Source organism: Mastacembelus armatus, chromosome 5 (genome assembly GCF_900324485.2).
Source record: "Mastacembelus armatus chromosome 5, fMasArm1.2, whole genome shotgun sequence".
In the NCBI taxonomy this organism is placed as follows: Eukaryota; Metazoa; Chordata; class Actinopteri; order Synbranchiformes; family Mastacembelidae; genus Mastacembelus; species Mastacembelus armatus.
Genome location: NC_046637.1, coordinates 8,375,814 through 8,398,963, shown reverse-complemented (window position 1 = coordinate 8,398,963; position 23,150 = coordinate 8,375,814). Strand labels below are relative to the sequence as shown.

Genomic DNA, 23,150 nt, shown 5'->3' with positions numbered 1-23,150 from the left:
CTATGATAATCTGTCCAGAGTGTACTCTGCCTTTGGGGCAGTATACACTGGGCTGATTAAAGTTTATCCACTGAAGAAAACCTACGTGCTGTGGCTGGAAACGATGTATAAGACACTATGAACATATGAACATACCGATGAAGACCATGCAAAATGGTTAAAATCTCCAGATTATAAATTTAGTACATGGCTTCAATTTGGGATTGTTTTGTCTCATTCCAATTTTTACATTTTTTCACCCATTAAGTCAATAAAGGTATCTCATTATATATTACAGCTGTAAACATACTTATAATACATTTACTATTTACCAAATTCTACTGCTGAAGAGACCTTATCTTTATTTTAATGACATTACATACTAGGCCTGGGATTTATTACAGAAAGAAGATTACCTATGTTCTTAAGTTTTCCTTTTAAATTAACATTGCTCCTTCCCCCTCCTTCTTCACAGCTGGTTCAGTGATGACAGTCATCTCAGCTGAGCTCATTATAATGAAAATCTAACAGTGAATATATTTGGCTGGAAGCCACAGAACAATTCATCATGCACAAAACTCGCTGCACCAAAGGTTAAGAGCTGTTGAGAAGTAATTGCCGTTTTGGAGGCTGATTAGAGCCTCTGTAAAAGCAGCCCCTGTGTTGACGTCCACTTTTTCCTGATTTGCGTTGGCACCTTATTTCATCATAGTTAGACATAAATGAATAGTTTAGCCAGGACATTCACGCACCAGCAGAGGCAATGAGGCCAATTGTTGTTACACAAAAGATTTTTAAGTGTTGTGTGCTTTTTCAGATCTACTATTATTCCAGGGGTACATACTGTATTACCAATAGCTGAATCAAACAACAAACAACAAACCCTGCCTGAGCCCATGTATTTCTTTAGTGGATTGAAACTCTATAGCTGTAATGCTCTGGAGGGCCCTATATACAGTAGTGTGCAATAACAGTCATCATACAGGTACAGTACAGTGCATATCTCATTGTGTAAGACAGTCAGATATAATCTTGGTTGCAATCTGTGTTAGACTGTGTAATATCATTTATGTCTCAACTTTGAAACAGACTATAGGACCATTGTTTTAGAAACAAGAATTCCTCGCACAATTGTCAACTTCTGCATAAGACAGCCCATGGGGTCCATTCCTCACACTTATCTGCTTTGGGGAACCCCAAATGAACATTAGTAAGAGCTAAAAATATTCTTGGTTATGTCAGGAAGCATGGAAGCATGTGTGTATGAGAAGCTCAGCAAAACTACCCCCACCCCCAGTGTTAGGATACCTTGTTTACACTTGCTAATAAAGCCATATTATCAGTGATTCACTGCTGGAACACGACACACATTCATTTGTAAACAGCACCCAGTCATCTTTGTCAACAGTGACATAGAGGCGCTTTATTTTGTGTGACATGTTCTTCCAGTTGTGAGTATAATCCAACATCTTAGCATCATTTTAATTGGGCTGAGAAAGTTGTAGGAGCATGAAGAGGACTGGAGCTTCACTTGAAAAGTCAATCATGTAAATGCCTTATTTCTCTGCCCCTCTGCACTGTGACAACTGATTCATCACAGAACATGCACTGTTTACTCACCGTTTTTGTCTGCTCGGCGGAAAATCTGTAAAAAGAGGAGAGGGGGACATGGTTATCACTTGTAGCCAAACATCACTAAAGGGATTCTTGCTATAGGCAGGTACAAATTATTAGACATTATAGCAATTTATCAAAAATCACAATAGGATGTTTGATGTTAAAGGTTCATTTCTTGTCTGCTGCCCAAACAAAAACATGACTTTAACAAGGACATTTACAAAGACTGTTACACACTGAATGAGTGAGTCATGTTGGAATGAATCCCAGTTGGATTGTCAAAAATAGGCTTAACAGTTATCACTTCTGAAGTAAACAGTAATTTCACAAACAGCGTAAGATTGCTGAGTAGCAAAGTGCTAAAAAGTGGCTAAATAGGTGTTAACTTGCAAACTCATGTGGCATGAGAAGAAAAAAAGTTTCCAAAATTAAAATCAACTTATAGACAAACTGCATTAAAGGCTAGGGCTGGACATTTTCTATATTAACAGTTTTTATAGTATTTTCCTCATACAGAGACTAAAGGCAACGGTGATTTGCCTCTATTCATGGTTAGTGTTTGTCAGTTTCCAACCTGGATTAATGTTAATTTATTAATTTGTGTCATAGTTGTTTAATACCACATATATAAAGCACAAACTGCACTGGGTAACATTACCTGTCAAAACATTTTCCCAACAAGTGTAGAGGTGAGATCTCTGCTGTGTTTTACTGTGTTTGCAGTCTCCATGTTAATATGACAAGGATGAATACAAAAGTGTTTTTTTTGTATGTACCAAAGAAAAAACATGCTTCCAATAATCTGTTCTGTCTGTTTTGATTGGTCAGGAATTGGCATGGAGATTTAAACATTCACAACTGCCAAAGACTGCCACTTGTATAAAAGAGCTTTGCTTCTGCAGTAAATAGCCTAGAAAACGTGACTGGCAAAGATTAGCTGAAGTCAGCAACCGAATGAGAACAGTGTCATTTGTTGGCTGAAATGAAGAGGACACAAGGTTACGATATGGCTTGTGGCTGAAGTTATGTCAGCTGTCATTTAATCAGCTGCTAGCACTCTTAGACTGCCTTCTGGCCAACAGAAGAAATTTGTTTGTCATAATCTGGATCTTATTTAGTTTGTTGAAAACATTATGGTCCACACAATAGGAATTCTTTCTGGCTTCACTGTACAGCATAAATTAAATGCAAAACAAGACAATTATGATGGGAACCCTGCTATATAGCATTGCTTCAAAAGACATAGGTGCAGATATAAAAGGATTCAATTTTCTAAAGACCTAAGCACAAGGCAGGATCTGAGGACAACCGACTGCACGGAAACACTGCACTAATGGTCTGACAGGTTTTAAATAGGTCCCCCAGTGTAACCATTATCATAAATCATAAACCACTTGTCTACACTGAAACTAAAGGTTAGTGCCCCCAATATGACTGCTGTAATCATTCAATGAATTTTCTTGTTGTACGCACAAAAAAGCTAAAGCACTGTGGACAAAGTAGTTTAAAATAGCTCTTAAGAATCAAATAGATCTTTACAATAGACAGTTTGCGTAACAACATTACTGACCTTTTAACAACCAATAAATGGTTTAGATGGCTGGGCCAAACTGGGGAAAACCTGTTCTATCATGAATCATTCTCAGTCAAATAATGAAAAAAGAGAATCTTCCCCCAAGTCCACTGTGCACAGAGATTTGTTTTTCAAAAAGTTAACATTCAGTTGCAAAAACTGAGTAGAGAAAACTGAATCTGAATCGATTAATTCAAAAAGTTTCTTAAATCTGTATTTTTTAACAAATTCAAACAAATTCAAATTCAGTTTTAATTTGCTTAAGCATCTATTTCCATATGTGATTTTGTTTTTCCTACATGCAGAACCATTATCAAACAGAGGAACAAAATGCAACTCCTACAAGGATGAGTCTAACTACATCATAGATTTTCCAGTGACAGTGAAAAAAAAAAGTGATGTTATTTTCGCTTCTATTGATTCTATTCAACCCCCTCAGTCTGTTGTTTACATTGTTAGGCAGCGGCCAGGATTGACATTTTTGACCTACAGGTTATTAATAACAGCAAAACCTGCCCCACACTTTCATTTTCCATAGGTCAGCAAGCTCAAGGTCTGCCCTCCATCTGTCAATATCTGTCTCGCTACATCAATCCAACTAATAACAAGAGCCAGGTGAATTCAAACCACTTCATAACACACTCATTGCTCTATGTCTGAATCACCTGTCTAGACTTAAAAGTGACTGTAAACCTGGAAATTACTGTCTGTGTCTTTGTGTTATTTGCTTAAATTAAATACTGCTTTTAGTAGCATGATGACATTCTGAAATGTTCTTATTTGATATATGAATCTGAAAAGAATATTCTACCTGCTTTTAAGCTTCGTCATTTCTAGGTTGGTCAGTAGTCTTCTCTTTCTTTCTCTTTGGCATCCATGGAAGCAGCATTTTTATCCCTCCTGCTCTATTCAGTGGAGATCAGGTAGAGAATCATTAAAGAATGTTTGTTATTTGGCTGTCTTTGGGCTCTCCAGTGTCAGGATTTGATAATGCATCATTTACAGCAAGCCCAGAAAAGGTCAGACCTGCTTCCCAGAGTGCTGCTTTTCTGGTGTCATGGTGGCAGGTGTTAAGACAGTAGGTTCTCTCAGGTTTTGCTGTCATGCTGTCATGCATTAGATTTTCTATTTGGGAGAGAGGAAATCAAAGCTAATGATCATATTTTGTTGATTATATTCTATCTACCCTATTCTGCTTTGTGTTTTTCCTGCTCAAGAACAGGGCAACATGAGCGGAGGGAGAATAGATGAACACTGGGAGAGGGAGGACAGAGATGTGAGGGAGAAAATCCGAGGGAGTGATGCGGATTCTTTCTCCATCCCGCTCAGCTACTACATCAGTGCGCCGTAGGATCCTTCGCGAGGCCGTGCTCAGGCACACTCACGGGCTCCCTAGCTACGGACCAACCGAACTGCCGCCTCCACCTTCCACCTCAGCACCTGATGTCACCGCCCCGCCTCCCCGCCAGTCAGCAAGACGACACGACTCAAACGGCCAACTACTGGCGTCTTCTCCACGCCCCCTTTTCCCCCCAACCACGTTAATCATCGGAGACTCAATTATAAGGAATGTACGCTTTTTCAACGCCACTACTCACTGTCTCCCTGGAGCTATGGCCTCTGACATCTTGGCCATGCTTCCTGGATTACTGCCAACACTTCCGTCTTCCATCTCTAGAGTGATTGTTCATATTGGAACTTGTGACACGTCACTCCACCGGTCTGAACTGACTAAAAAAGATTTTATCTCTCTCCTCCACCTCCTAAGCAACTGTGGTAAGACTATTTTCATGTCTGGTCCCATCCCCACGTTTGGAAGAGGCTCTGGCCGCTTCAGTAGAATCCTCAGTCTCAACACTTGGATCAAGTCTGTCTCCCTGTCCTACAATCTCCAATTCATCGACAATTTCAACCTCTTCTGGAACCGACCTGCCTTCTTTGCAGGAGATGGTCTGCATCCTAACCGCCTGGGCTCCCATATACTTTCCACCAACATTCAACATGCAGTTCACTGTACCCCACACACTAACACTGGACAATCTGTCCATTCTGTCCCACATGCCTGACTATCTGACTCCATACTACCAATCCCCTCCATCTGGTCATCCTCCCGACCTCAGTCTAGAAAATCAGGTATACGCCAGATCAACCACTCTGTACTAGCTAACATCCCCAGAAACATGGACTCGACACCTTTCCACAACACTCATTTTGGGCTTCTTAACGTTCGCTCCCTCTCTCAAAAAGCATCCCTCATCTTTGACATTATTCTTAAACACAATCTCGACATCCTGTGCTTAACTGAAACCTGGCAGCAGCCCAATGACTTCACTGAACTTAATCAATCTATTCCTCCTGGCTTCACATATCTCACCCATCCACGCCTCTCGGGACGCGGTGGCGGCCTCGCCATACTGTACAACCTTAAATACAAAATATCCATCCACCCCACTATCACCTTCCAGTCCTTTGAAGCTCTCATAGTACGTATTCATGGTCACACACCAACCTTCTTGGCCACTATCTACCGCCCACCAAAACCTAACCCGACCTTCTTGGACGAACTGTCTGACCTCTTAGCTGACCTCATCTCTCTGTCAGCCAACATAATTCTTCTTGGTGATTTTAACATCCACTTCGACAATCCCAACAACACCGCTACAAAAGACCTAATTTCCTGTCTGGACAGCTTTGGGCTCCAACAATACATCACCTCCCCAACACATTCTCTAGGCCACACCCTCGACTTAGTCTGCTGCTCTGGCGTCACAGTTCAGTCATGTTCTACCCTCGACACCTTCTTCTCCGACCACAAACTAGTCTGCTTTAACTCCAAACTACCTCTCTTCAAAACCCACCTCTCCCGCACCATCACCTTCCGTAACTTAAAGAACATCGACCTCCCCTCCTTCACTGCTGCTCTCAACAACCTTTCATGTACTAATTACACACCGTCCCTCTCCAACATGTTATCCAATTTCAACTGTGAGCTACGAAATCTACTCAACACCTTCGCCCCACTCAAAACTAGATCTGTATCCTTTACGCACTCTGCTCCATGGTACACACCCGAACTCCGCCTCCTCAAAACCCAAGCCCGTCGCCTTGAACGTCTCTTCAAAAAAACCGGTTCATCCACCCACAAGGACTTATACCTAAACCACATACTGAAGTACAAGCAAACCATTACTCAAACAAAATCTGACTTCTATGCCTCGCTTATTGTATCCGCCTCTGGCTCCACGCGTTCCCTCTTCTCCACTGTCAAAAATTTATTGGGCCCTCCCGATACTCCTCTCTTCCCTTCACTCTCCACCACCTTGTGCAATAACTTCCTGGATTTCTTCTCATCAAAAATCGAAAATATACACCAGCAATTTCCCCCCATCTGTGACACTGCGAACTGCCTCCACTGTACCCTTCCCTCTCTACCAGTATCCTCCCTGCTTTCGAGTTTTATCATTCCACCCACCACGGTTATCTCTTCCCTGATCCTCAAATCCAAACCCTCAACCTGCAAACTTGACCCCCTACCAACCAACCTCGTCAAGCTCTGTCTCCCCTCTCTCCTTCCTCATCTTACCCACATTATTCACACTTCCCTCAGTTCTGGCATCGTACCCCCATCACTCAAGACAGCCATCATCTCACCAATTCTAAAAAAACCTGGTCTCGATCCTGCCGACCTTAACAACTTCCGCCCTATCTCCAATCTCCCGTTCCTCTCCAAAATCCTGGAAAAAGTTGTTCACCACCAGGTCCATACCCACCTTTCCGCCAATAGCCTATACGAACACTTTCAATCTGGTTTCCGCCAACTTCACAGCACTGAAACTGCCCTGGTCAAAATCACCAACGACCTCCTAGTAGCCGCAGACTCTGGCCTTGTCTCCATCCTCATCCTCCTTGACCTAACTGCAGCTTTTGACACCATCTCACACAATATTCTCCTCCATCGCCTTGCTTCCATCGGTATAGCCGGCTCGGTCCTCTCATGGTTCACCTCCTACCTATCTGACCGCACCCAGTCCGTCCATCTCCAGAACTTCCACTCCCAGCCCTCTACTGTCAGTTGTGGCGTGCCTCAGGGCTCTGTCCTGGGGCCCCTCCTCTTTATTATTTATCTCCTTCCTCTCGGAAATATCCTTAGGCAACATAACATCAATTTCCACTGTTATGCAGACGACACCCAGCTCTACCTCTCTGCTGCTCCATCTTCTACCCTCCCCCCTCCCTCCCTCCTTACCTGCTTACATAATATCAAATCCTGGTTCACCCATAACTTTTTGAAACTCAACCCTGACAAAACTGAAATTCTCCTCGTGGGCACCAGATCCACCCTTTCTAAAACCAGCACCTTCTCCATTCAAATTGACAACAATACTGTCCCCCCCTCCCCCCAAGTTAAAAGCCTGGGTGTCATCCTAGACGGTACTCTCTCCTTCACTCAGCATATCAATACCACTACCCGGTCGGCCTACTCCCATCTCCGTAACATAAACCGCATCCGTTCCTCACTCACCACCGATAGCACGGCAATACTCATTAACGCCTTTGTCACCTCTCGTTTGGATTACTGTAACTCACTCCTCACTGGTCTACCTCTCAAATCACTTCGCAAACTTCAACTTGTCCAGAACTCTGCTGCCCGAATCATCACCAGAACTCCATCCTCACATCATATCACCCCTGTCCTTAAACAACTTCACTGGCTCCCTGTGTCCTTCCGTATAAACTATAAAATCCTCCTTCTCACCTACAAAGCCCTCCACTCTATTGCCCCACCATACATCACTGAACTACTTCATATCTATTCTCCGCCTCGTCCTCTCCGCTCCTCCAGTTCCACTCTCCTCTGCACCCCTACAGCGCGCCTGGCCACCATGGGCGCTAGATCCTTCAGCCACACTGCGCCCCGCCTTTGGAACATTCTCCCTCATCGCATCCGGTCGTCTCCGGACTTATCAACTTTTAAATCATCACTCAAAACATATCTGTTCCGTATAGCGTTTTCCACCTAACTCTCTTAACTTCTCAAAGCAGCCCGTGATGTCCTACCACCCTCTGCCTATTTCATATTGTCTCATACTGTTTCATATTTGTTGTTCTGTCATCTGGGTTTCTGTATTTCAATTTACTTTTACTGTACTTCGCCCACTTCCTAGATAATCCACGCTTTTGCCTTTACATTCTCTCCCGCCGTTTATGTATTCTTGTTACTGTTGTTTTAATGCACTCTATGTATATCATGCTGTATGCTTCCTTTTCTATCTGTAAGGTGACCTTGAGACTTTGAAAGGCGCCATGAAATAAAATGTATTATTATTATTATTATTATTTATTGAGTAAGCCTCACAAATGCAAAACCATTGGATACAGACAATAATAAAGACCTTTAAAAAACTGTCAACAATGTGGATTAGAACTCCCCCCAGCAAGCCAGCATCTTTTGCAGGCATTGTCTTTCACTGTGGGGAACACAAGTTGCTACAACTGTTGTATCTAACATTACAGGGCACTTATCACTATGTCAAAGTACAGCATTTTAAATTTTAAAATTTAAAACTAAATGCCCTGGTTCCAAAACGTTAAAATACTTTAACATTAATTAATAACCCTAGCTTGTTACCCCATTATACTGTGTCTGTGAGTGTGTTCAGTGGACTATTGAAAATCAATAAGCAATAATAAGGTTTACCCACTAGCATTATCTCTAAAGAGCTAAAAAGAAAAATCACCTCTTGTGCCTTAGAAGCAAAAGAGAGCTTGACTTGATTTCAATAGAAAAATAAGTCTAAAGTCAAAATCTGTCAGTGTGGGTCTCAGTAACTAGGTAACCTATACAGAAATTAATCTAAAGAAACAATGAGCATAAGAGTGGATGAGGATGGTAATGAAAAAGAAGTCTCGCTTAGGAGACACCATTACCTCCTACATATGCAATTCAAAAATCATTATGTTCCTGAGCAGGGAATCATCGAGCAGAGGTAGCCTGTTGGTGATCCATCGACAGAACAACCCTGCAAGACTGCAAAATAAATTCAGACGCACTCTGGCGCTGTATCCAATTCAGGTACAGTGTGTCCACTGACATATCTGCAAAATGTGAGTAATGTATCCTTTTTTTGACAGGCCTGTCTGTGTTCTGCATTGGTGTCAGAGGAAAAGGCTGTCACTTTGCAGTAGCTCAGATTTGGACACATCGCTGGCCTACTAACCCAGGGAAAACCAGTGTGCGATGGATGGATAATTACTGTGCTGATGGATAGATGCTGCTGCATTGTAGGTTAATCAGGCAGCGGGGGTTGTTGGTTTGAGCTCCAAATGGGGGTACGTGCATCTGTGTACATGTTTGTGTGTAAATATGTGCGTATGTGCGCGTGTGTGTGTGTGTCTTAAAGAGATAAAGGGAGACAGCTAGAAATAAATGTCAGTGACATAAAAAAAAAAAACTCAACACAGACCAGACTGATCGCATATGATGCATTCATATGTTGTGTTTTGTTGCCTTGTGTTTTTTGTGTGTATTGCGTGATGGTAAATAATGACCTGACATGTTTGTATATGTGTATGTCTTCAACAACAAAAAGAGCAGAGCCCCTAGCAGTCCCTAAACCTGTCCAACTGAGAGCTTCATTTATCATGCACAGGCAGCAGCTGCAGCTCTTCCTACTTTCACACACACACACACACACACGCACACACACACAGACAGAGCCAAATACTATGTAACCTGATATACTGATAAAACATCTTGTCACTTTAATATCCTAGAAAAAAAAGACAGTCAAATGAATCAAACTGTTTTTAAATCACACTACATGTCAAGTGTGTTTCTTTGCTGTAATATTTCGTTTTAAAGTATTTTGACTTTTACAGTTTATAATATAGGAAGCTTGAATACAAAAGCATGAAGAGCTAAAGCCCTGATAATCTGGTGAACGAATACAACTTTTCACGGTGATGCAACAGAGTAGATCCACTCACATCATGGAAGATAGTAAGCCCCTGTCCGGCGGTGTGCAGCGGCTGCTGTTGCTGCTGAGCCCGGAGATGCTTCTGCTTGGCCGACTGCAGGCACATAGTGATCATCTCCGCACAAGCCAGCATCTTGGAACGCGTCGAGACGCACCTTGATACACGGAATAAAGGTGGAGGTGATGTGACGGCTGAAGTGTAGAGGACAGGAGGAGGCTGCAGGTGTGAGCGATGTCAAATGAAAGCAGGCAGGCGGCGACTCAGGGATGCTCTGCAACTTTGTGGTGCGCTGCTGAGCTGAGCTGCCAGCCCCTCCTGCTGGATCCTCTGTGACTGGCCCGTTTATCTGCGCGGCGCATCTGGACCAAAAGCCTGAACCTGATCAGTTGCCTTTAGCTGCCTACTCACTTCTTTGTGCAGTAATCCTATACATAAATCCAATACAAAGGTTATAATTAAAAACTACTCCTTATCAAGCGAATAACCCGGATGTGATGGAAGGAGACACAACTTCACTATCGGGGTTATTGGCAGCAATAAAGTGCTCTCATATGGAGTCATCCTAACATTTAAGTCCAAGCTAAGGTTTAAATGTTAATGGTATTGATATATGCATCTATGTCAAGGCCAACTTTGAGCTGTAAAATTCCACTGGACTAACAATTGTCAGACACTGCCATCTCCTGGATGCCAGAAGTCAGTGATTTCACCATTTTAAGAAAATAAAACGCCTGCTCTGTTATGATTATATAGTCTAGGCCTATAGATATTAAAGTACACTGGCTATGCTGTTGCACGCAGGGTTATCAGACTGTCATAAAACTGAAGCATTGTTGTAAAAATGATTCAGATTTAGTAGGTTCAGGATAGCACAATAATCTGCCTTCAATTAAAAATGAAAAAGAGGCAACATATATATATATTTATATAACATAAAAGATTGAATTTAAAAATCAAATAGTTTGTGTATGAAGAGTATATACACACACACACACACACACACACACACACACACATATATATATATATATATTATAACGTATTATAATATTATAATGTATTTAAAAACCAAGAACATAAACTCGAAACCTTTCAGGAGTACCACAGGGGGCGCAGCAGAGCAATTCCAAACCTATCCCTTCACGTTGTCTCTTCCTGAACTTGAATCAGTTTCGCTTCAGCTCACCTGTCAGCCGCTGAGAGTGCGAGCAGAAAAACAAAACAAGAACAAGTCTTCTTTAGCTTGTACGTTTTTTTTTACTTGAATCGGAAGAACAGCCTGCCTTCCTTAGCACAGAGGCGAGTAGAGGAACTGACAGGACCGGACCGGACCGCAGCAACACGATCGAGCCCGAGAAGGTTTGGATGTAAACTTGTCTTACAAATAAATCTGTTTTGTCGTAACTACGATATTTGTGCCATGAACCGTTCCGTTCCCTGTGGTTTCAGATGTAATGATGGCCTCTGACGTTACACCGAAAGTTAACTTGAAAGAGGGTGAGCAGCTCTACTTGGTTTCGGTTTTGTTACGACGGATCTGTCTTCATTTCTTACGCACTGATAACAATAACAGACCGATTTCCTAAAACAACTTTGTCCCACTGAGATTAACGCGCTTTGTATGTGTCGCTGTTCTCTATTGACTATAAGTGAGGTGGATGTGATCATTTGAATTGATCAGTCATAAACAAACCTGTCCCACCAAATTAAAGTAGACGATCTCAAAATTTCATATTGGCCTTTGGCACATTTGTTGATATTAGGGGGGTTGAGGGGGGTGGTGAAGCAATCCAGATAAAACAGTATTTGCAGTGTTGCACACGATAAAGCAGTTAGATCCAGTGGGAAGAGCCATCGTTACCAAATAAACAATAGCGTATAAAAAGTCACATGAGCCTCTGAGGCTTCTGTCCCTTCGCAGCGGAGGAACTTGCCGTGTCTCTGAGCGCAGCCCTCAGCAGCGGGGACAGTGATGAAGCGGTTCGGCTGTGTCAGAGGCTGTCGCAGCTTTCTCTTCCAGTGTCTGTCAGGATCAACAACCAGGCCTACTCTCAGGACTCCATAAGGTGGGACACGCCTGTTGGTCATGCTCTTTGATTTCCTTATTGTGGCCAAATGTTTACAAAACTGAAACTTGTAAAGAAATGTTTCCATCTCTTAAAGATCAGGGTTTATTTTTAGAGTCAGGGCTGAATTATGTAACTGTATTGGAATGAAGGTCAGGTATGGCATGAAATTAATAACAGAAATATGTAAGTACAAGACTGTGTCTCTGTGTGTGCTTACAGGCTACACACTTATTTGTATTTAACAACATTATGGAGGAAACACAAGACTGACAGTTCTGTTGTCTGTCCTGTAGGTTGTGGGTTGGAGTGGAGGATGCTGAGTCAGATACCTACATCCCAGTGAATATTCTGGTTTCTTCTGGCATGACCATTGCACAACTTAAAGACAAGGTACTGTTGTGACAGTTCTGATGTTTACATTCAATTTCATAATATTTAATATTAAATTTATTAAATAATATTTAATATTTAATATCTTACCAACCTGTAATGTCTCATCAGTCATACAAGCTGTAAACGTTACACTGAGCCCTGATGTGTTGAGTCTGTCATTCAATCTGTCATTTGTGTGGCTTTATTTAAATACGTATACATGAACACCTGACCTGCATCACTTGTCTTTAGATGTGAGAATAATTTTCCTTTAAATCATTGTGAATTTACAGCTTCATGTTTTTGTCTCCCTCTTCACGTTCACAGATAAACCAGGACTTTGGGTTCTCCCCTTTGCTGCAGCGTTGGGTGATTGGGAAGCGTTTGGCTCAGGACCAGGAAACGTTGTTCAGCCATGGTATCCGTCAGAATGGAGACCAGGCTTTCCTGTTTATCCTCTCCGCTCGTGCTGCTCATCTCACACGGCATCAGCACAAGCTGGACCAGGAACAGCTACTCATAGAGGGTCAGTAATCTCACACACACACACACACATACTTGTTTTTCTACTTCGTGAGGCCCCAAAATTTTTTACCCACTTGTGGGGTCCACCCTTTCCAGTGGTTCTAGACCTCTGTAAAAAATCAGAGAAGCTTAAAAAAAAATCCTGACCACAAATATCACTTACATTTAGGAGAATTCAAAACTTTTATTTCCAAACCAGTTTTTCTAGAGCTTGTGGGGTCCATATCTAACATTTAGTAGTTGTGAGGTCCACTTGTACACACACCAGTTTTTCAGCCCCTTATAGGGTCTGACTCTAATGATCAGTATTTGAGGTCTACACATTCACACACGTACACATTTCCAGTTTTTAAAATCGTAGCAGGGAACGAAATCTTGAGACATTATCAGTTTCTCTTTATCTTATTTGTGAAAGAAATTTCTATTCTATTTTACATCCATTAGAAGCAGCATCTCATCTCTTGCTAGGCTACACCAACCAATTCCCATTGTTCAGTTAATTCAGTCACTATCATAGTTACCCTCATCTTTAAGACCATCTTGAGGTAGACTGGGCAGTACCATAGTACTCACATTTATATCTGCTCAATAACTCCCATAGATACTTTTCCCAAATCAATGACCACCCCAAGATCACTATTGTTCTTTTTCGGACTAAGACTTTATGAATACAGTACATATTGTAATGGCAGATACTTCAAACAAAGTGACAACAAAAAGTTTGTTTTTTTTTTAATTTTTTTAAACGTTTTTGCAACATACAAACAGTGAATCAATGTGTGCTTAGTGCGTGCATGTGCTGGCAAATTCAAAGTGCTTAAACAAAATGTAAAGGCCAGTGGGAAGGCACCCACAGTTTTAGAGACACACCGACATGAGGTAGAGCATTTGTTTCTGAACATAGAACTTAGCCATGTTTCTAACCATTTTCAAAGAAAGTAATCATTGTAGTTTTCTTCTCATTGCAGTAACTCGAGTATTTAACTGCTTTCCAGTCTTGGTTTCTCATGGCATGGGGTTCTGCAGCAATGCAGCGCTAATAGTCCATCTTACCTGGAATTTGGTTCATTACTATAAACTTTCTTAAATGCTTTTCTACTGCAGCACATTCATCTGGTGCCCGGCTTCTTTTGACTGCAAGAAACACCAGAATTTTCATGTTATTAAGCAGCAAACTAACAAAGTCTCTATATGCTGTCATCGCTTGAATCAGAGAGCGTCAGAAAAATCTGGGGAATCTGTTCATCTGCAAAAAGGAGTTGAGTTACAATATGATTATCCATTAGATTCACACAAACAATATAATAGTACCAATAATTTTAATATTTTGTCCTTTTGAGATTTGGAACATCATTATCCTCATCACTTTTGCCTACTACACTCTCATAATTGTAGACAGGATCAATAAAATCTGATGCATGGTCCATCTTGAATAAGGGAATTACTTAATATATAGCTATGCATTTTGTTTATATACCATCAAAATCCAGGAGAGAACAGGGACTTTATGTAAACACTTGATTCAACATTTTACTAGCATTCAAAGTATCTGTGGCATACCAGATTGCTTTTGGTCATCCTGGTTTTTTGTGTATAGAGCCTCTATCCGTTGCATTACTATCGGGATAGTCCACTAGGGAAAATCCTCAGACACTGAACACTTATATTTAAAGCCACCTATATTAAATTAAAAAGTTTAAAACATAATTGGTGCACATGATATTATATAATAGCAATTCAAGACAAAACCTCCTCAGAAACAGCTTGTTAATTATGGTAATGAGAGATATCAGCCAATTTCACAGCAACATTTAAGTGGATGGAATGCATCACATTCTTAATACCATTTTAAACAAACAACAGATGAGGAGGTGTAGAATTGTATATATGATAACTTGACTTTCATACTGCCAGGTGTTTCAACACTGATGTCAAAATCACTAAAGGTGAGATCCAAACGGGAGGGCCCCATAAGGAAAGAAACTAGAAAATCATCTTTGTGTGTGAGGTAAACTGGCTGTGTGAGGGCCCAATGAGGGAAGACTAGAAACAAGTAAAGTAAACTTGCTGTATGAGGGCCCCATGAGGGAAGACTAGAAACAAGTGTGTAAGGTAAACTGGCTGTATGAGGGCCCCATGAGGGAAGACTAGAAACAAGTGTGTAAGGTAAACTGGCTGTATGAGGGCCCCATGAGGGAAGACTAGAAACAAGTGTGTAAGGTAAACTGGCTGTATGAGGGCCCCATGAGGGAAGACTAGAAACACAAGTGTGTAAGGTAAACTGGCAGTATGAACGCCCGTGAGAGAAAGATGTACATCAGGTTAACTCTATTCCTTCAACCACAAATTTAACAAACTATCCAAGAAGTAATCCTGACTGAATTATTGTATTGGAAAAGCTGTGTGAACAGCTTCCTGTCATTATAATGGAACTACAGAGTACAGGTCAGACAAATGGTTTGTGAGAACATCAACATTACTCCAGTACCTGTGTGCTGACATCATCTCTGCTTGAATCCTCATGGGGAGGGTGATCTATGGGAGACATCTCGGCCTCAAATGCCACAGCTGGAGACTGTTTGGTAGTCACCTGGAATTCAGTCAAAAGGTAGAGCATATTAGGAACTGATAGATATCCCATATTAACAAGTTTAAGTTGTAAAAGTTAGCTCAGCGGAAAACCATTTTTGAAACAACAGTTAACTTGAACCTTAAGGACACTGCATGGCCTTTTCTAGTGGTATTAGCCAATCTCACAGCAACATTTAAGTGGATGGAATGCATCACATTCTTAATACCATTTTAAACAAACAACAGATGAGGAGGTGTAGAATTGTACGTATGATAACTTGACTTTCATACTGCCAGGTGTTTCAACACTGATGTCAAAATCACTAAAGGTGAGATCCAAACGGGAGGGCCCCATAAGGAAAGAAACTAGAAAATCATCTTTGTGTGTGAGGTAAACTGGCTGTGTGAGGGCCCCATGAGGGAAGACTAGAAACAAGTGTGTAAGGTAAACTGGCTGTATGAGGGCCCCATGAGGGAAGACTAGAAACAAGTGTGTAAGTAAACTGGCTGTATGAGGGCCCCATGAGGGAAGACTAGAAACACAAGTGTGTAAGGTAAACTGGCTGTATGAGGGCCCCATGAGGGAAGACTAGAAACACAAGTGTGTAAGGTAAACTGGCAGTATGAACGCCCGTGAGAGAAAGATGTACATCAGGTTAACTCTATTCCTTCAACCACAAATTTAACAAACTATCCAAGAAGTAATCCTGACTGAATTATTGTATTGGAAAAGCTGTGTGAACAGCTTCCTGTCATTATAATGGAACTACAGAGTACAGGTCAGAAAAATGGTTTGTGAGAACATCAACATTACTCCATACTCCAGTACCTGTGTGCTGACATCATCTCTGCTTGAATCCTCATGGGGAGGGTGATCTATGGGAGACATCTCGGCCTCAAATGCCACAGCTGGAGACTGTTTGGTAGTCACCTGGAATTCAGTCAAAAGGTAGAGCATATTAGGAACTGATAGATATCCCATATTAACAAGTTTAAGTTGTAAAAGTTAGCTCAGCGGAAAACCATTTCTGAAACAACAGTTAACTTGAACCTTAAGGACACTGCATGGCCTTTTCTAGTGGTATTAGCCAATCTCACAGCAACATTTAAGTGGATGGAATGCATCACATTCTTAATACCATTTTAAACAAACAACAGATGAGGTGGTGTAGAATTGTACCTATGATAACTTGACTTTCATACTGGGAAGGGTGATCTATGGGAGACATCTCGGCCTCAACTGCCACAGCTGGAGGCTGTTTGTTCAGAATTCAGAGGAAAAAAATAAAGATGTCACAAAATATTATTTTTAATAATAATAATAATAATAAATTTTATTTCATGGCACCTTTCAAACTCTCAAGGTCACCTTACAGAGAGAAAAAGGAAGCATACAGCATGAAATACATAGAGTGCATTAAAACAACAATAACAATGCATAAACAGAGGGCCAGAATGTAAAGGCAAAAGTGCAAAGCATCCAGGAATACTACTAATAATACTAATATTATTATTTGTCACGTTTTGCACAATATTACGTTATTTAAGAACGCCACTCAATATTGTCATTAAATTTACATTCAACAAGTTACTGCTTTGAAAGTTGCCAACTGTGGATCACGTTTATACATCGTAATGATAATAATGAAATTATGAATGCGTGCTAATCGCGTAAAGATGTCCGTACTTGCAAACATAACGCCATGTACATCACGGCTCCGACCCATTAAACTGCGTAATGTATTTTTCGGAGCAAATATGTTGCGACGTTAAACTAACGTTAGCTTAGTGAGCAGCTGCTAGCACTAGCAGCTACGCAGTCAGAGCTAATATCAAGCCCAAGTGAACCGTAACTTGGACAACTAGCTAACATTAAAGGTTAGCGTGCTGCTAGCAACCCTGCTCTTAGTACGCCCAGTTGCTAACAGCACGCTAACGGGAGCCATTTAAATTCATCCCGTTAGCACATGGGAAACTGCGTCCACGCATGCAAACTTTTTACACCGTCGTGTGTGACAGAAAGGGACGTCACCGAACGGCGCCGTTTTTGAAACTGTACTCGACTTTTTATAGCATAAAGACTTAAAGCAGAAGAACAAACAATATCAAATTAGCAAAGTCAAAATCAAATAAAACACACTTACTTGTTGCAGACATGAAGAAAATGATGGTACCACCGATAAACAAACAGTAGCGTCTTTGCGGAACAACACGGCCTACTGTCATTGGTTAAAATTCCAGGTGTGTTCTTATTGGGTGAAATGATACACACACTTCCGGAAGTGTGTATCTGAGGCATTACCAGTCCCCAACCTGTAGTTGCCGCTAGAGAGCAAAAATTTCACAACACATTTCTCACACACTATTCTGATCTTTGTCACCTAGTGGGCCAAGTGAGAAAAACGCAAGAGACACATCAGGGGAGTCTCCTGAGCTATATTTCATTGAAATCGGTGTGGGGCCCAGCATTTTGGGCCCCACAACGGCTTTGGGCCCCTCACTGTTGGTGGGCTCCCTGAGCTAAGGCCCCACCAAGTAATAAATGCAAGTGCACACACACACACACACACACACAAAGTCATGTCTCACTATAGTTGTGAGGACACTTATTGACATAATGCATTCCCTAGCCCCCCTAACCCTAACTCTTTAGGGAAAACCCAGTCTTAACCCTCAACAAACCATTCAAAGTTGTGAGGACCAGCCACAATGTCCTCACATGAATGGTAAAATGTGTCCACACAACCACAGAAAAACATGTATACACACGCACACACACACACACACATCAAGAGTTTATTACAGTTAATCTACTGATGCAGTCTGTCGCAAATATTGACAAATCTACTTTCAAACATATACCCAAACTCATGGGAACTGATAGAGGACAAGTTATTCAGGCAGCCGTTGAGTTAGGCATTGTAAGAATTTCTCAACAATATCCATCCATCATTTATTTTCCTAATACTGTAGAGGGTCGCAGGGGGCACTGGAAGCCAATCTCAGTGGTCACCAGGGAAGAGGCCAGGTACACTCTGGACAGACAATCCTTGACACTCACATTCACACCTACGGGTAATTTAGAGTCACCCATGAACCTAACCTGCATATGTTTGAACTGTGGGAGGAAAGCAGTGAAGCTGGAAAAAACCTACAAGAACATGCAGACTCTACTCAAAAAGGCCCCAGGTCCCCTGTGGGCCTGAACCCAGACCCTTCTTGCTGTGAGACAACAGTGATAACCACTGCATCATATTACCTCCCTTTTGCAACAATAATGGTTTTTATACCTTCTAGTTTGATATGAATAATAAATTACATACACAGTACTTACTACTACTTCTCAGTTAGGAAAATATGATCTGATAATAAGTAAAGAAAGCAAAGAAACTGTCCAATCCCACAAGGCAACATTTTTTTTTATTTGAGAGGGTTTGCTATATGATACAGGCACATCTATGTCAGTATTGAAAATATACATATAATAAGGCCTGTGTGAGGAAATAAGCAGAAATGGTTTTAGATAGTTCCCCTCGAAAGCCAGTGGAACTGACAAGTCAACTTCCCTGTGAAATAGAAGTTTTATAGGATGGTAATCTATCTCAGGCATCGTGGAGTCGATGCAGCTTTTCCCCAGAGGGCTGGGCGGAGGTGGTGGTGAGAAGACAGCTCCCCTTTCAGACGTTCCATGCACGCCTCCTCCTCTTCCTCCTAAACCTCCTTCTGCTAAACCTGCTGTGGCTCCTAAACCTCAGGTCAGAATACAAAGTATGTCTGCAATGTGACTTGGCCTGTAAGGGTCTACATGGTGTTTGTCCTGGGGCTGTACAAATATACTGTAAGCCTGTGTTTTTGTGTAGCTGGGCTGGGCCTGTACTACATGTACATATCTGAACAAGCCAACGCGTCCTGGCTGTGAGATGTGTGGAGAGGAACGGCCAGACAATTATGTGGTGCCTGCCATCTACCAGCCAGACCAGCAGGAGGCGCTACGAATTCAGCAAGAAGAGTTGGCCATGTTGCAGTATGAGGAGGTAACAGTGATCTTCATTACAAATCAGGCAACTAGAATTCCTAGAATTTTTCTTCCTGGTGTCAAATATATATCAAAATTTCATGTACATCTGATTATCCATACTCATTAACACATTTTGGTTGTTGTTTAACGGGGAGCTATCAACGTGCACTACAGTAAAATCAGTTTATAATGTGTGCTTGTAGGCTCAGAAGGTGGAACGAGAAAAGAACTACTTGGACTTGTTGGCGACAGAAGAACAGAACCTCATCCCCAACGCTACACAGATGGACTGTCCTGTCTGCTTCTGCCCCATTGAGCCAGGAGAAGGCATCATCCTCAGAGAGTGTCTACACGTCTTCTGCAGGTCAGACAGGAAAAATCTTTGTAGCTTTGTTGTATGGTGTAAAAGTGATAAAGTTTTTTTTTTTTTTTGCTTACTTTATTGAAGTCTACATCTGCCCCTACATATATAATTACTGGCAAAATGTCTAAAGCCTAATTCTCATGCATGTATACGTTTGTAATTTTTCACGCGTGTGCCTTTGTTCAGGGAGTGTCTAAAAGGGACAATAGTGAACAGTCAAGATGGTGAGGTATCCTGTCCTGACAAATGTGACAGTAAGATACTGGACCGAGAGATCAACGCGGTGAGAATAAAAAATCTTTACAATAACTAGTCAAATGTTACAATGTCCTGTAAGAACCTGTAAAATGTTTTGACTAAAGCAGGCAAGGCATGGAAGAACATATGAATAACATAGCAGACACAAATAACAAATGTCCCACAATAGGTCAGTGGGGATGAACTGAGCTTTCATTAGGTTTTCAACATTTACTTCAGTGTCCGTCCTGGACGCTACACTTGTACAGTAACATGTTCCATACTTTTTTAAGTAAAGGTGACAGTCATGCAGTATGTCACCGCTCATGCTCTGTCTCTGTTTTTTTATCAACTGTATGATTCTGGATGCAGCTGCTCACAGAAGAGGAGCACCAGCGGTTTTTGGAGTTACGTCTGAACATCGCGGAAAGCCGCTCCGAACACAGCTTCCACTGTCAAACCCCCAACTGCCGAGGCTGGTGCATCTACGAGGATGACGTCAACGAGTTCCACTGTGAACTCTGTCAAGAAACCAACTGCATTCTTTGCAGGGTAGCTGCGTTACGTTTATTAGACTAACTGAGGAAGGGTTTCTTTTTTGTATAGTAACTGAACATAAAGAACACTGTGTATGTTTTCAGGCAATCCATAAAGACATGAATTGTAAGGAGTACCAAGATGACCTGCGTATCAGAGCACAGAACGACGAGGCAGCTCAGCAAACTAAACAGATGCTAGAGGTAAGGCGACCTTAAGGCTCTGTGTGACATCCCTAGACAGAAAGTCAAAATTTACTAAATAAACAGGCATTTGCTCTCTGGTGCTGGAGAAAAATATTGAAGAGTAAAAACCTTGTTTTTATTATTTCTGTTCATTGTAAATGGCTTTCTTATTTACAGTCAATGATACTCTCCTCATTAGATTTTAGCCAGTGTGGGTCATTTTTTGCCATCAGTCTTTTTTTTTTTTTTTTTTTTTTCAATGTTACCTCTTTTGTAAATATAGCTTTAATGGTTGGGCTGGTCTGTTCTCTCTAACATGACTTATAAATGGTATTGAGTCAAAGGACTTGTCTTAATTTCAGATTATGGGTTATTTTTGCATGCTTTTTAAAAACACCTTCAAGGGACTTGTATTGCGTTTTTTGATTGTCTGGATTGTTGTATTTTTGTACGTTCCTCCCTCTGGCTAATTTACTGAATGTCACTTTAGAGCATGCTGCAGAAAGGTGAGGCCATGAAGTGCCCACGCTGTGACATCATTGTCCAAAAAAAGGATGGCTGTGATTGGATCTGCTGTTTGATGTGCAAGACTGAAATCTGCTGGGTCACCAAACAAGCTCGCTGGGGACCAAATGTAAATACATACGCACATACAGTTGCACGGAGCCACATAAGCATATTTTCACACAGTCTCAGTTCAGTGTCCAGTGAAGTTATGAGTTTTAAATGTGCATCAGAATTTTCTGTCTTTTTACAGGGCGCAGGCGACACATCTGGTGGCTGTAAATGTCGAGTAAATAACCGGCCATGTCATCCTAACTGCCAAAACTGTCACTGAAGCCAGTGAACACAGATTAGAGATGCAGCTGCAAGCACATGCACTGTCTGAAGAAACATAGACCTCAGTTGATGTGTAGGGCTCTGTCAACCACATTTATGTGTTTGAATTTGACATTACTGACAGCATTGATTTCAGTACCCTGACAGGAAAACATATATTGCTGCATTTTCTTCAGTGGTGGGGTAAGCAAGGATATAAATGGTATACATAAACTATACAAACTGCCAGGCGTTTTACATCTCTGTAGCTGATGATACTAAATGTGAGGAAATAAGCTCAACTGGGATTTTCGGCAGTAATAATTTTTTTTTTTCTTTTTTTTGATGATTTTTTGCGTAATATAAATTTTGGTCCCCGGATGTTGTTTTCATCAGAATTCAGTTTGATGTGTCAGCAATAATTATGCCCGTTCTACTCAAAATTCATATTTTGATTGAACGAAACAAACCAAAATACCAAAGTGATGTCATCCTTTGAAGTTGTAACCAGTTTAACTGTGGTTTTAACAATTCATAAGCAACCAAAATTATTGATTTATCAGTCAGCTAATCAGACTGGTCACGGCCTTTGCTTTAAGTGTTTACAATGAATGAATGTTCATAATGCAAAGCAAGCTGCTCTTGTGCACTTAATGACTTTGAAGTATCAGGTTTAAAACAGAATATTAGTAAAATAATGTATTTTTGTCAGAGAGTCAGATCTTATCTGTAGTTTCAAAATGTTGATTCCTCAAGAATTGCAGTAGGCAATGTATTATATATGCAGTGTGTTTTGTCTTTATCTGTGAAATTTGTTGTTTCACCTTTACATGAAATATCTGTCTACTCGGGATTATTGCTGTCCTGAAGTGGGCAAAATACTAAGGAATATGCAATTGAGTCATTTATTGTTGCATTAAATTAATCAAGTTAACTACATGTGGAAAAAATAAATTGCATACAAGGTGCAGGTGGTTCTTCCTGATCTGAGAAATATTTAAATGTACTAAATATCTTCCATATTAAAATATACCTTAGTCCTTCAGGTTAAAATGTATTTTGCGTCACTTACTTTGCCTTATATGTGCAGAGTTTGACACTAGAAGTCATTTGCACACCTCACCTGCTGAAGAAACAGTTTTTCTATACTCATCTTCAATCTGAGTGTGCTTGAGATGCAAACCTATAAGCATAACTTTGAGAAATCACAAGTTGTTAAGATAGTAATTGTAGTCCAATATGGAACAAGCATGATGTAGAAATCTGAAACCTCCAGTGTACAAGCTAGGATTGGATCATCTACATT

The 23,150-nt window shown here is 41.1% G+C and overlaps 2 protein-coding genes across 5 annotated transcripts in view; one reads left to right on the top strand and one right to left on the bottom strand.

Annotated features, from left to right (window-relative positions):
• Positions 1-11,260, bottom strand: part of necab3 (N-terminal EF-hand calcium binding protein 3) — a 33,784-nt gene extending 22,524 nt beyond the window's left edge. For 3 of the 4 annotated variants that reach the window (XM_026305962.1, XM_026305963.1, XM_026305964.1), the window contains exons 1-2: positions 10,157-11,007; positions 1,600-1,624 (exon numbers count right to left, since the gene is read on the bottom strand). In XM_026305962.1, coding sequence (XP_026161747.1) covers positions 1,600-1,624; positions 10,157-10,279 — 148 coding nt within the window. In that variant the 5' untranslated portion in view covers positions 10,280-11,007. Of the gene's footprint in view, positions 1-1,599; positions 1,625-10,156; positions 11,008-11,236 lie in introns of those variants that run through there. The other variant, XM_026305961.1, reaches the window with a different exon arrangement.
• Positions 11,261-11,319: 59 nt separating this feature from the next.
• rbck1 (RanBP-type and C3HC4-type zinc finger containing 1) lies at positions 11,320-22,901 on the top strand. The gene is made up of 13 exons (XM_026305958.2): positions 11,320-11,506; positions 11,597-11,644; positions 12,069-12,213; positions 12,510-12,606; positions 12,916-13,114; positions 19,291-19,439; positions 19,545-19,718; positions 19,906-20,066; positions 20,253-20,349; positions 20,676-20,855; positions 20,945-21,043; positions 21,516-21,659; positions 21,783-22,901. The coding sequence occupies exons 2-13, from the start codon at positions 11,602-11,604 to the stop codon at positions 21,861-21,863; spliced, it is 1,569 nt and encodes a 522-aa protein (XP_026161743.1). The 5' UTR covers positions 11,320-11,506; positions 11,597-11,601; the 3' UTR covers positions 21,864-22,901.
• The last annotated feature ends 249 nt before the right edge of the window (positions 22,902-23,150 follow it).

Coding starts and splice junctions, on each gene's coding strand:
- rbck1 (XM_026305958.2), top strand. CDS start 11,602: ATGATGGCCTCTGACGTTACACCGAAAGTTAACTTGAAAGAGG. Junction 20,350..20,675: donor TGGACCGAGAGATCAACGCG/GTGAGAATAAAA, acceptor TTCTGGATGCAG/CTGCTCACAGAAGAGGAGCA. Junction 21,660..21,782: donor AAGCTCGCTGGGGACCAAAT/GTAAATACATAC, acceptor GTCTTTTTACAG/GGCGCAGGCGACACATCTGG.